The sequence below is a fragment of the Lycium ferocissimum genome, chromosome 4 (assembly GCF_029784015.1).
Source record: "Lycium ferocissimum isolate CSIRO_LF1 chromosome 4, AGI_CSIRO_Lferr_CH_V1, whole genome shotgun sequence".
Lineage (NCBI taxonomy): Eukaryota > Viridiplantae > Streptophyta > Magnoliopsida > Solanales > Solanaceae > Lycium > Lycium ferocissimum.
In genome coordinates, this window is record NC_081345.1 from 67,228,598 (window position 1) to 67,241,776 (window position 13,179).

The 13,179-nt window shown below is 38.6% G+C and overlaps 1 protein-coding gene across 1 annotated transcript; it reads left to right on the plus strand.

Annotated features, from left to right (window-relative positions):
• Positions 1 to 2,751: 2,751 nt before the first annotated feature.
• LOC132054286 (uncharacterized) lies at positions 2,752 to 3,368 on the plus strand. Its single transcript, XM_059446329.1, has 2 exons — positions 2,752 to 2,864; positions 3,011 to 3,368. The coding sequence occupies exons 1-2, from the start codon at positions 2,752 to 2,754 to the stop codon at positions 3,366 to 3,368; spliced, it is 471 nt and encodes a 156-aa protein (XP_059302312.1).
• Positions 3,369 to 13,179: the final 9,811 nt, after the last annotated feature.

The window sequence follows — 13,179 nt, forward strand, 5'->3', positions numbered from 1 at the left end:
GTTGTTGGTAAATATCACTTATTTGGCTTATGTGTTGTTACATTATTTGATCCTGGTTCTACACATTCTTATGTTAGCTCATCTTTGGTTTTTCCTAAAAATGTGAAATCTGTGAGACTTGATTGTGGTGTGTTTGTCCAAAGTCCTTTGGGTCAATAGGTTGTTTATAATCAAATCTATCGAGGTTGTCCCTTTGTGATTCAAAATCTAGTCTTCCCTGCTGATTTGATTGAAATGCCTTTCTAAGACTATGATGCCATCATTGGTATGGATTGACTTCATAGATACCATACGGTAGTTCATTGTAGGTCAAAGCGTGTGACCTTTAGAGCTCCTTCATATTCACACATCATTGTTCAAAGTGAAAGATCATTGACATCTAATATTATCTCCGCGGTTGCGAAAAGAAAGATGGTTAGTCAGGGTTGTGAAGCTTATCTTGCTCATATATTTGATACACACTTGGAAAGTCCAAGCCTTATGGATATACCAGTTGTATGTGAATTTCCTGATGTTTTCCCTGAAAATCTTCCTGGATTACCCCTGGAAAGGGGTTGAATTTCTTAAAGAGGTTATTCTTGGAACTACTCCTATTTCTATAACTCTTTATCGAATGGCTCCAGCAGAATTGAAAGAGTTGAAAATTCAATTGCAACAACTTCTTGAGAAAGGTTTTATTCGGCCAAGTGTTACTCCCCGGGGAGCTCCTGTTTTATTTGTGAAAAAAGAAAGATGGCACTCTTGGGCTTTGCATTGATTACCGGCAATTGAACAAGGTAACAATTAAGAATAGATATCCACTGCCTATGATTGATGATTTATTTGACCAGCTAAAGGGTGCTAGGTTGTTCTCGAAAATTGATTTGAGGTCTAGGTATTACCAACTACGGGTAAGTGAACAAGATGTTCTTAAAACTATCTTTAGGACTCGCTATGGTCATTATGAATTTTTGGTGGTGCCATTCGGGTTGACAAATGCTCCTGCGTCATTTATGGATCTGATGAATTGCGTGTTCAAGCCTTATTTTGACCAATTTGTGGTGGTCTTTATAGATGATATTTTAATATATTCCAAGAATAATGAAGATCATGAAAAGCATCTCCGGATTGTTTTGCAAATTTTGGAAGAGAAAAGCTCTATGCTAAGCTTTCCAAATGTGAATTTTGGCTTGGTGAAGTGGCTTTTCTGGGACATGTTGTGTCAGCTGAAGGTGTGAAGGTGGATCCTAGTAAGATTCAAGCTATTGTTGAATGGAAACTGCCTAAAAGTCCAACTGAAGTAAGAAGTTTCTTGGACTTAGCGAGCTACTATAAAAGGTTTGAAAAAGGCTTCTCCATTATAGCCTCTCCTTTGACTAAACTCTTGAGGAAGAATGTCAAGTTTGAATGGGATGACAAATGCCAAGAGAGCTTTGGAAAGCTCAAATCCTTATTGACACAAGCTCCTATACTTACTCTACCAACTGAAGGGAAAGAGTATGTGATATATAGTGATGCTTCTCATCATGGTTTGGGTTGTGTCCTGATGCAAGAAGGGAAATTTGTTGCGTATGACTCTCAAAAATTGAAACCACATGAGTTGAATTATCCTACTCATGACCTTGAGCTTGCTGCCATAGTGTTTGCTTTGAAAATTTGGAGGCATTACTTATATGGAGAAAAGTGTCACATATTTACTGATCACAAGAGTTTGAAGTACTTGGGTACACAGAAAGAGTTGAATTTGAGACAACGTAGATGGCTTGAACTCATTAAAGATTATGACTGTATCATTGACTATCATCCGGGTAAAGCACATGTGGTTGCAGATGTTCTAAGTCGCAAAGCCTTTTCTAGTTTATCTCTAAGTCCTTTGGCTTTATTTCTTGTATTGAGAGCCATGAATGCTTGTCTTGAATTTAATTCTGATGGTTCTATTGCTGCTAGTTTGCAAGTCAAGCCAGTTCTACTTGAACAAGTGAAAGAAGCACAGAAGTCAGATGAGACGCTTATGAAATTGATCAAAGAAGTTCAAACTGGAGAAAAGCTTGATTTTAAACTAAGGGAGGATGGTGTTTTATTTATCAAAATAGGTTATGTGTTCCTAAAGATGATAGCTTGAGGAAAGAAGTTTTGAATGAAGCACATGCTTCACTATATACAATGCATCTTGGAGGTACTAAAATGTACCAAACCATCAAAGAACACTACTGGTGGAATGGTATGAAGAAGGACATTGCGGAATTTATTTCTAAATGCTTTGTTTGTCAACAAATAAAGGCCGAGCATCAAGTCCCAGCTGGTTTGTTACAACCCTCGTAGATACCAGAGTGGAAATGGGAAAGAATAACTATGGACTTTGTTTCTGGACATCCACGCACTCAAAGAAATCATGATGCTATTTGGGCTATAGTTGATAAGCTAACCAAGAGTGCTCATTTCTTGGCCATCAGAGTGGACTACCCACTCGAACGTTTCGCAGAATTGTACGTTAATAAGATTGTGAGGCTACATGGAGTTCCTATTTCTATTGTATCTGACCGAGACCCAAGGTTTACATCCAGATTCTGGACTAGCTTGTGAGAAGCTTTGGGCACTAGGTTGAACTTTAGTACTTCTTTCCATCCTCAGACAGACGGTTAGTCCGAGAGGGTAATTCAAATCTTGGAAGATATGCTTCGACCATGCATTATTGAATTTAAGGGTAGTTGGGATAGACACCTAGCCTTGATAGAATTTGCTTACAATAATAGCTACCAATCATGTATTGGCATGCCTCCTTATGAAGCATTATATGGGAAAAAATGTATAACTCCTCTTTGTTGGAGTGAAGTTGGTGAAAGAAAATTGGTTGGTCCTGAGATTGTGCAACAAACTGAAGATAGGTAAAAATCATCAAGGATCGTCTAAAAATTTCCTCGGATAGACAAAAGTCTTATGCTGATATTAAGAGGAGTGAAATTAAACATCAAGTGGGAGATAAGGTATTTTTAAAAGTTTCTCCATGGAAGAAGATTATGAGATTTGGCAGAAAAGGAAAATTTAGTTCTCGATTTATTGGACCATATGAAGTACTTGAGAGAGTTGGTCCAGTTGCATATAAACTAGCTCTTCCACTAGAGTTAGATAAGATCCACAATGCCTTCCATGTTTCTATACTTAGAAGATATCGCTCAGATCCATCTCATATTCTTCCTGTTGAATCCATTGACGTCCGTCCTGACTTGACATATGAAGAGGAACCTATTCAAATCTTGGCGCGTGAGATACAAGAGCTTAAAAACAAGAAAATTCCATTAGTAAAAGTCCTGCGGAGGAATCATTCTGGCAAAGAAGCTACCTGGGAGCGAGAAAAGGAGATGCGAATTCAATATCCACATTTGTTTTGAGGCTAGAACAAGGTAAATTTTGGGACGAAATTTCTTAAGGGGGAGAGAGTTGTAACACCCCAAATTTTTTTTTAAACTAACTCTTGAATTTTCGATTGACTATATCTGTCACACCCTTAATCCGATAGGGTGTGATGGGCACCCGACCCTTATTTAGGGCCGAGCGAACCCGCTGACTCTTGTAATACTCATAACCATGCTGGCCCTCAAATCATGACACAAATACATAATGAAAGTTTTTCGAAGAACAATATGCTTTTTACCTTTGTCGAATCAAATAAAATCAGAATATATAAAACTTATAATACAATGCATAATAATACATCGGCTTACATAGTCTGCTTACATAACCGACATCTTATACCCACGACAATCGTTCGCAAAGTCTCTAACACATAACATGAAACCATAACGTCATACTCGACTCGGGCAAAGACTCGAGAAAATGGAGTCGCCAATCCCGCCGGAACATCTTTTGCTAATATCTTCACTCACCTGGTGTACCGCGCGGCATGAAATGCACCGAAGAAAGGAGGTCGACGAATAGGTACTGAGCATGTAAAGCATGAAATACAATAAGCGGGATCATACTGAAGTAAAGAGTATAGAAAATCATAAGACTTGTCTTTGAAAACATATGTCATGCAATATATATAAAAAATCATATAATCATCGTATAAACATATAGCGTGTCCCGGCCCTCTAGTGAGGGACTCGGCAAGTAAAATCATATCATTATCATGTAAGCATGCATATACATATATATATATATATATATATATATATATATATACGTACCCGGCCCTCTAGTGAGGGACTCGGTGAATAGCGTGTCCCAGCCCCGCTAGCAAGGGACTCGGTATGCCATCCTGGCTGCCAACCCCATCACATCATATATATATATATATATATATATATATATATATATATATATATATATATATATATATGTCCCGTCCCTCTAGTGAGGGACTCGTGAATAATGCAGGAATATGCACGAATGCGTGTCCCGGCCCGGACTCGCGTGAAAGACATATTGAGCTTCGTACGAGCAGAGTAGTGAGAAATTATATGCACATAAATCATTTCAGAGACTCAATGAAGTAATCTAAACGAATCGTCATTTGAAAATCAGGACAATAGTTATATCAAATATTTTTCGGACGTTACTCGGAAACATGTCAAACATCATAAACATATAGAAGAACCATAGGGATCATAGTCATACGTCAAACCAATCCGAGTCCGCCTCGGAAAGTTACGGACCTTATTCACTTTAGGACGTTCTACGATCATATCGAAGCAATCCGAGCCCTTCTGTGAAAGTTACGCTCGTTCGTAGTTACGGAAGCATTTAAGAACAAAACTCTTTTGAAAACAAACTTTTATGCAATTTTGAAACTTAGTCATACAAAAACATAAGAACCATAATTCGACTACATTAAGAATACGAATATCAAGAAACAAATAGGAATCATAGACATGCTCGGATTGCAGGAATAGAGTTACCTCGAGACTCGTGTCATAACTTACTTTTAACTAAGACATGCCAAAGAAAGAAAGGTTGAGCTTTACATACCTTAGCCGCTTCCTAAGCTAATCCGAACTTACGTCTCGACTTCTCACGATCTACAATAACGTCATTAGGTATCAACCATTAGCCATAACACTTAAGAATCCAATTCAAAATTAACACTTTGTCTACAAAAATTCCAAAGATTTCCCCTATAACTTCAACATCCCCGAGAATTCAACTCGGCCAAATCAACAACAACCAAACCTACAACCATACTAACAATATCCATAAGTGATTCAAAACGCATTCTAACATTAATAATTCCTTTCTACACAATTCGACAACATTTCATTTATATTCAAATAAGCTACGTGCATTCAAACCAACATCATTGATCATACGTCCAAGTGTTAATCCGAGACCATTCAAACACGGTTTAAGAACATTCCAATTAAAACACCACTCTACCCGAAATCTCTCATTTCCACTAGGAACAACAACAACACATTTCCATCTTCCACATTCATCAACTATACCAATAATCCACACGTAAATGACATTATCTTCATAAATACAAGAAACTCCATTAAAGTCACATTATTTTCCAAATCAGCCCACACAATTTATAACTCCAACTTGGATCATTGAACCTTCATTTTACGTCACAGAATCCATAACACAACAACCAATACATGCCAAATAGAATTAGTTTTTCACTTCTATACCACACTACATACACACGGCCACATAACACAACACCATAATTTCATGAACTTCATTCCTTTCTACATATCACAACATTCATAAACACCTATAAAACATGTAAAGGAAATTAAACCTCACCTTTTCCAATCCACTTCTCCACTCGGCTAAAAGTATCCATGGCAACAACGAACGATTTTCTTGTTCCAACAACTACTCCACGTCGTAGAGGACCTTCCATTTGGTTGAAAAGCTTGAAGAAAATAATTGTTTTGGATCAATTTCCATGGACCATATTCTCGGCCAGCTTGGCCGAATGGTCTCATGTTGTCTCCATGTTTCTCTCCTCCTCTCTCTCTTGAAATTTCTAGAGCTTATGAATAATAAGTTGTGCCTTGTATGCCAACACTTATATATATATATAGGAGCACATGGCCGGTCATGTGCTATCCTTTTTTTTTTTTCCTTTTTTTTCTTTCTTTTTCTCCAATTTTCTAGAGTTTTCTTTAAATTATGAAAGATGAATAATTTGACTTGGTCATCCATAATATATATGTATGGCCCTTACAAATGTAAAATGAACACATGTACCCTTCATAATTTGAGCTAATTAAATTTGGCCAACCAAGGGGGGGGGGGGGGGGGCCCCATATCTCCACGGCCACACATGGCCATTTGGCCATTTTATGAAAAAAAAATTCCAACTTTTAGCCCTTAGTTTTTCCTTATTCCAAATTTACCCTTAATACTCCATACCAATACAAAGATGAATATGCAACTTATGCATTCTAAAAAAAATTATTACCTTGTCCCTAACTTTCTGCCATTAACTCGGAATATCCAAATGTACAAAATGCGAGATATAACATCCTTCCCCCCTTTAGAACATTCGTCCTCGAATGTTCAGCTAGTCACGTAAAGTCTTCTAAGGATCTTGGGGGGGGGGGGGGTTCCTTTATCACCACGGCATGCAATCTCATCGACAATACCTCTAACAGATCCCAATGTACAAGAATTACAGGGTGTAATACCCTTCCCTCCTTGGGGACAGTTATTTTCCTTAGGGTTCGATCCTCCGTTTGCTTAATCCTACTTTAAAACATACGTCCGTCTCTTCTCATTCTTACTCAACTCCTTCGTTGCCTGCGGCCCACTTCTTCCACTTCTTTGCTTTTGTGTATTTGACCGGAATTTAGCTAACATTTCACCATTACCCGAATCTTTGTCTCCGTTACTGTAGTCTTGACTTATCATGCCATAGCCATCTGTCGCCCTACAGTACTCTCTTTTTCTTGTTCCCTGCCTCACATCTCCGATTTCCCCATATTAACGGTCCTTTCGTCAGTCCTTATTCCTTGTTAGCTTTCCGATGCCGACTTTGTACCATCATAGCTGGGTACGGCTTCACGTTGATGCTTCCTGTGATTCCATAGCATGTGTTCTCACGTTTAAATTACTTAGTGGTCCATAAACCTTCTTCTAACATCCGGTGGCCTCCTTTATTTCCATTCGTAAGGGCAGCATTCTCTCTTTCCTTCAAAATCTTTCCAACTACTAATCGTTGTTCTTTTTACTACAACTGCCACTGTCATTCCAAGAGTCCTCTTGGGTTCGCTATCTTTGCTAGCACCCTTTTGTACCTTTAACTCAAAGATCTCTCTCGCTTTTTACTCTCCTGTCACACATTATGTTGCAATCTCTGCAAGAATATGCGAAGGCACTCATATTAGCCCAAGAAATACCTCAGCATTGCTTTACTAATCCTTATGTTCTACCTTAACTCCTCTTCTATCGTCTGGCCTCCGGTACCGAGACAGATCCTTACTTCAACCACTGCTATGCCTCGTCCTTCCTCAGTACTAACGCTATGTTAGTAATTGGCTACGCCATCGTTACATTTTTTTCGTGGTGTCCCCGAAATATCGCAACTGCATTGTCCTTGATAAGCTTTCGCTCTTCTTATCAAACACTTACCTAGTCTTATTCTTAGCACACCAATACTGATAGGTGGCGTCACTATCCTCGTACAACTCCTATAGTATGCGTCCAATCTTAGACATAGTCCTTTCGTCCTCTGGCTCGTCCTGCTCTGCATATCTTGTTCATACCAAAACTCGCTCGTTCTCTTTTGTCATATTTCTTCCCTTTCCTTTAATCGCTCTTGACTCCCTCACTTCCTACCATAAGGGTTTTCTATTCCCTTTCCTTATCATTTACAAGTTGCAATAGCATTAGCGAACAACTTTATAGCCAACATCTTGGCCCTTAATCTAGTATGAGATCGCTGTTCTTCATACTATCTCCTAGGCTATTCAATACCGCCCCCTTGTCATACTCCTTTTTCTCCATACACGTCCATTTTCTAACGTCCCGTCATCCAAGGTTCCTGCAAAAACTTCTCGCACTGCCTTAAATACCATCCTGACTTTTATCCACTTACTGCTGGTTTTCCGATCTTACTAGCTTATTTCAGTAAAGGGTCTCATTTGTAGCTCAGGCACCCATATCAAACACATTACCGTATCGATTGTTTCTACCTCGTCCTAGCGTTTCTCTCACCCGCTTCCCCCCTTTAGGGGTGTACTTATACCATTATCTGTTTATTTTTGCCCCATGTCCTCATTTCCAATCTCAATTAGGCAATACTCTTACTCCAACAATAAGTATCCAAAATTCTCTCGGAATATTACCTTTACCCTAACCTATCTCGGGTGCTTCCTTTGGTATCTCTTTATCATTTCTCCCGTTTATGCCCATCTCTTATTCTGCACACGAGGAATCTTATGCTATCTCTGTGTCATTCCGAACACACTACTCCTACATAATCCTTCTCTCATTTTCAAAACGTACTCGTTCACCCACGTTTATCCGTATCGTCCCGCCATTTTCTAGCATTCGCTCTACTTCGTTCCTTGCCTTTCTATAACTTAGCCTTTCGCAAATTCCGTCACTTATGGCACTTGTGCCCTCCGTTACACACGTCATGACCTATTACTACACTATTGTCTCGCTTCCTTCTTATTTCCTCTTTCCGTCAACTCCTTCTTTTCACTGACCTAATCCGCCCGTCCTACGCGATTTCTTATGGTTTCTGCCCGCTCCGCAGGTTCAAATTTTCCTTAGATTAATCCAGCTTCCCGTTCGCCTCTTACGTCTGTATTTGTAAGACTTTCAGAAAACTTCCCGGGGGGTCACCCATCTCAAAATTGCTCTCACTCCAGCACGCTTAACTTTGAAACTTTGATGAAATACGATGCTTTAACGCTAGTATGATCGCATCCACCTCAGCGCATGACCCTCGTCACATAATCTAGGGTAAGTCGAGATCTTAGCATATTCCAAAACGTCCTCACAACACATCTCGTCAGCTATTTATTAATGCCTTCCTATCCGTCACCGTTCTTTTCCTCCATACCCTTGTCTTAGTCGTATCATTACTTCCTTTAACTATAATCTCATCATATTTTTTCTTCTACTCATCGATTCAACCGACGCCTTAATATATTACTCTATCCAAACCTACCAGTCCTTTCTGGATCGCCTCTTAATATCGCTAGTCCATTCTAAATTCCTTATTACCATATTCCCATCAACCTCCTGCTTACTATTATCACCGACTCCATAATTAACTGATTCCTAAAGTAGCCCGTATCCACAACACCAAATCCCATCATTACCGTTTTCGACACGACCTTCCCCGACATATTCCAAACTTACATCTCATTCTCGTATTATTTCTAGGAAAATTTTGCGTAGTCTCCTCTCGTATTCCTTACTATCCCAAACTCGCACGCAGAAATACCAGCAATGCCTCACAGGCCAACATATATACATATATATCATATCATTTCACGGCCACACAGGCTCCCAATATCAACAATAGTATGAAAATGATTAACTTATCTCGTACATCCAACTTAAATTATACCTGTTACACTTTCCTCTTTACTTTCCCTTTCAGTTTTCAACTTTGTATTTCAATCGTACGTCAATACCGTGCCCGACGTATATCTTTCGTACCTTTACTTACCTGCGTGCTTTGTAACTTCCAATATCGTCGGTCACCTTCTTCTGTCAATGCATTCTTTTACTGCAATCACAGGTTAGCGTAAAGAAATCTCATTTCCTATGACTTGGCTCTATGGCACGATCTAAGAGGTGAAAGAAGAGTAACCATCCTAAATGCCCCGTAGCCTCCTGTTTATAAATGTGGCCGGCTTCACACCATAAACAGGACTCTACCAGACACGACTTTTGCATAAACCCCTAGGACGAACCGCTCCGATACCAATTTGTCACACCCTTAATCCGATAGGTGTGATGGGCACCCGACCCTTATTTAGGGCCGAGCGAACTCGCTGACTCTCGTAATACTCATAACCATGCTGGCCCTCAAATCATGACACAAATACATAATGAAAGTTTTTCGAAGAACAATATGATTTTTACCTTTCTCTAATCAAATAAAATCTGTAACATATAAAACTTACAATACAATGCATAATAACACATCGGCTTACATAGCCGCTTACATAACCGACATCTTATACCCACGACACCGTCGCAAAGTCTCTAACACAACATGAAACCATATAGTCATACCGACTCGGGCAAAGACTCCGGGAGATAACGGAGCTCGCCAATCCCGCCGGAACATCTTTTGCTAATAACTTCGGCTCACTCAGGTGTACCGCGCGGCATGAAACGCAGCCCCGAAGAAAGGGAGGTCAAGATTTTAGGTACCGAGCATGTAAAGCATGAAATACAATAAGCGGGATCATACCGAAGTAAAGAGTATAGAAAATCATAAGACTTGTCTTTTGAAAACATATGTCATGCAATATATATAAAAAATCATATAATCATCGTATAAACATATAGCGTGTCCCGCCCCTCAGCGAGGGACCTCGGTAAGTAAAATCATATCATCATCATGTAAGCATGCATATATATATATATATATATATATATATATATATACCGTACCCGCCCTCTAGTGAGGGACTCGGTGAATAGCGTGTCCCGGCCCCGCTAGCAAGGGACTTGATATGCCATCCTGGCCGCCATCCCCATCACATCATATATATATAGCGTGTCCCGCCCCTCTAGTGAGGGACTCGGAATAATGCAAAGGGAATATGCACGAATGCCCGTCCCGCCCGGACTCGTGAAAGACATATTGAGCTTCGTACGAGCAAGAGTAGTGAGAAACTATATGCACATAAATCATTTCGCAGACTCAATGAAGTAATCTAAACGAATCGTCATTTGAAAATCGTGACGTAGTTATATCAAATATTTTTCGACGTTACTCGAAACATGTCAAACGTCATAAACATATAGAAGAACCATAGGGATCATAGTCACGCGTCAAACCAATCCGAGTCCGCCTCGAAAGTTACTTTCGACCTTATTCACTTTAGGACGTTCTACGATCATATCGAAGCAATCCGAACCCTTCGTGAAAGGTACGCTCGTTCGTAGTTACGGGAAGCATTTAAGAACAAAACTCTTTTGAAAACAAACTTTATGCAGCTTTTGAAACTTAGTCATACAAAAACATAAGAACCATAATTCGACTACATTAAGAATACGAATATCAAGAAACAAATAGGAATCATAGACATGCTCGGATTACGGTGAATAGAGTTACCTCGAGACTCGTGTCATAACTTACTTTTAACTAAGACATGCCAAAGAAAGAAAGGTTGAGCTTTACATACCTTAGCCGCTTCCTAAGCTAATCGTAACTTACGTCTCGACTTCTCACGATCTACAATAACGTCATTAGGTATCAACCATTAGCCATAACACTTAAGAATCCAATTCCAAATTAACACTTTGTCTACAAAAATTCCGGTAGCATTTCCCCTATAATCTTCAACATCCCGAGAATTCAACTCGGCCAAATCAACAACAACCAAACCAACAACCATACTAACAATATCCATAAGTGATTCAAAACGCATTCTAACATTAATAATTCCTTTCTACACAATTCGACAACATTTCATTTATATTCAAATAAGCTACGTGCATTCAAACCAACATCATTGATCATACGTCCAAGTGTTAATCCGAGACCATTCAAACACGGTTTAAGAACATTCCAATTAAAACACCACTCTACCCGAAATCTCTCATTTCCACTAGGAACAACAACAACACATTTCCATCTTCCACATTCATCAACTATACCAATAATCCACACGTAAATGACATTATCTTCATAAATACAAGAAACTCCATTAAAGTCACATTATTTTCCAAATCAGCCCACACAATTTATAACTCCAACTTGGATCATTGAACCTTCATTTTACATCACAGAATCCATAACACAACAACCAATACATGCCAAATAGAATTAGTTTTTCACTTCTATACCACACTACATACACACGACCACATAACACAACACCATAATTTCATGAACTTCATTCCTTTCTACATATCACAACATGCATAAACACATATAAAACATGCAAAGGAAATTAAACCTCACCTTTTCCAATCCACTTCTCCACTCGGCTAAAAGTATCCATGGCAACAACAAACGATTTTCTTGTTCTAACAACTACTCCACGTCGTAGAGGACCTTCCATTTGGTTGAAAAGCTTGAATAAAATAATTGTTTTGGATCAATTTCCATGGACTATATTCTCGCCGGCCGAATGGTCTCATGTTGTCTCCATGTTTCTCTCCTCCTCTCTCTTGAAATTTCTAGAGCTTATGAATAATAAGTTGTGCCTTGTATGCCAACACTTATATATATATATATATATATATATATATATATATATATATATATATATATATATATATATATATATAGGAGCACATGGCCGGTCATGTGCTATCCTTTTTTTCCTTTTTTTTTTCTTCTTTTTTTTCTCCAATTTTCTAGAATTTTCTTTAAATTATGAAAGATGAATAATTTGACTTGGTCATCCATAATATATATGTTTGGCCCTTACAAATGTAAAATGAACACATGTACCCTTCATAATTTGAGCTAATTAAATTTGCCTAACCAAGGGGGGGGGGGGGGGGGGGGGGGGAGGCCCCACATCTCCACGGCCACACATGGCCATTTGGCCACTTCATGAAATTTTTTTTCCAACTTTTAGCCCTTAGTTTTTTCTTATTCCAAATTTACCCTTAATACTCCATACCAATACAAAGATGAATATGCAACTTATGCATTCTAAAAAAAATTATAACCTTGTCCCTAACTTTCCGCCGTTAACTCGAATATCCAAATGTACAAATGCGATATATAACAATATCTTGATAGTAAGGGTATATTTTACTTCACACTTCCTAAATGTGAACTTGACGATATTTGAAACTTGTTTGAAGTGTTATGGTGTAGTTATGTAAACTACTCCTACTAAGATTATCTTAGTAAATTATTAAATGTATTAGATATTTATGTATTTAGGGCAGCCCTTTTTTTGAAGTTATCCAAAAAAACAAAAAAAATTGGGCAGCCCACCTTTTCCTCACCCTTATCCAAAAGTAACATATATACCTTGTTGGCTAATATCCTCTTCACCTCCTCTTCATATTTCATTTTCTCCAAGAAATAAA

What these genes read in the sequence shown, in the direction of transcription:
- LOC132054286 (XM_059446329.1), top strand. Translation starts at nt 2,752, where the DNA reads ATGCCTCCTTATGAAGCATTATATGGGAAAAAATGTATAACTCCTCTT. An exon ending in GTGCAACAAACTGAAGATAG is followed by an intron (nt 2,865 to 3,010) that starts GTAAAAATCATC and finishes GAGATTTGGCAG; the next exon opens with AAAAGGAAAATTTAGTTCTC.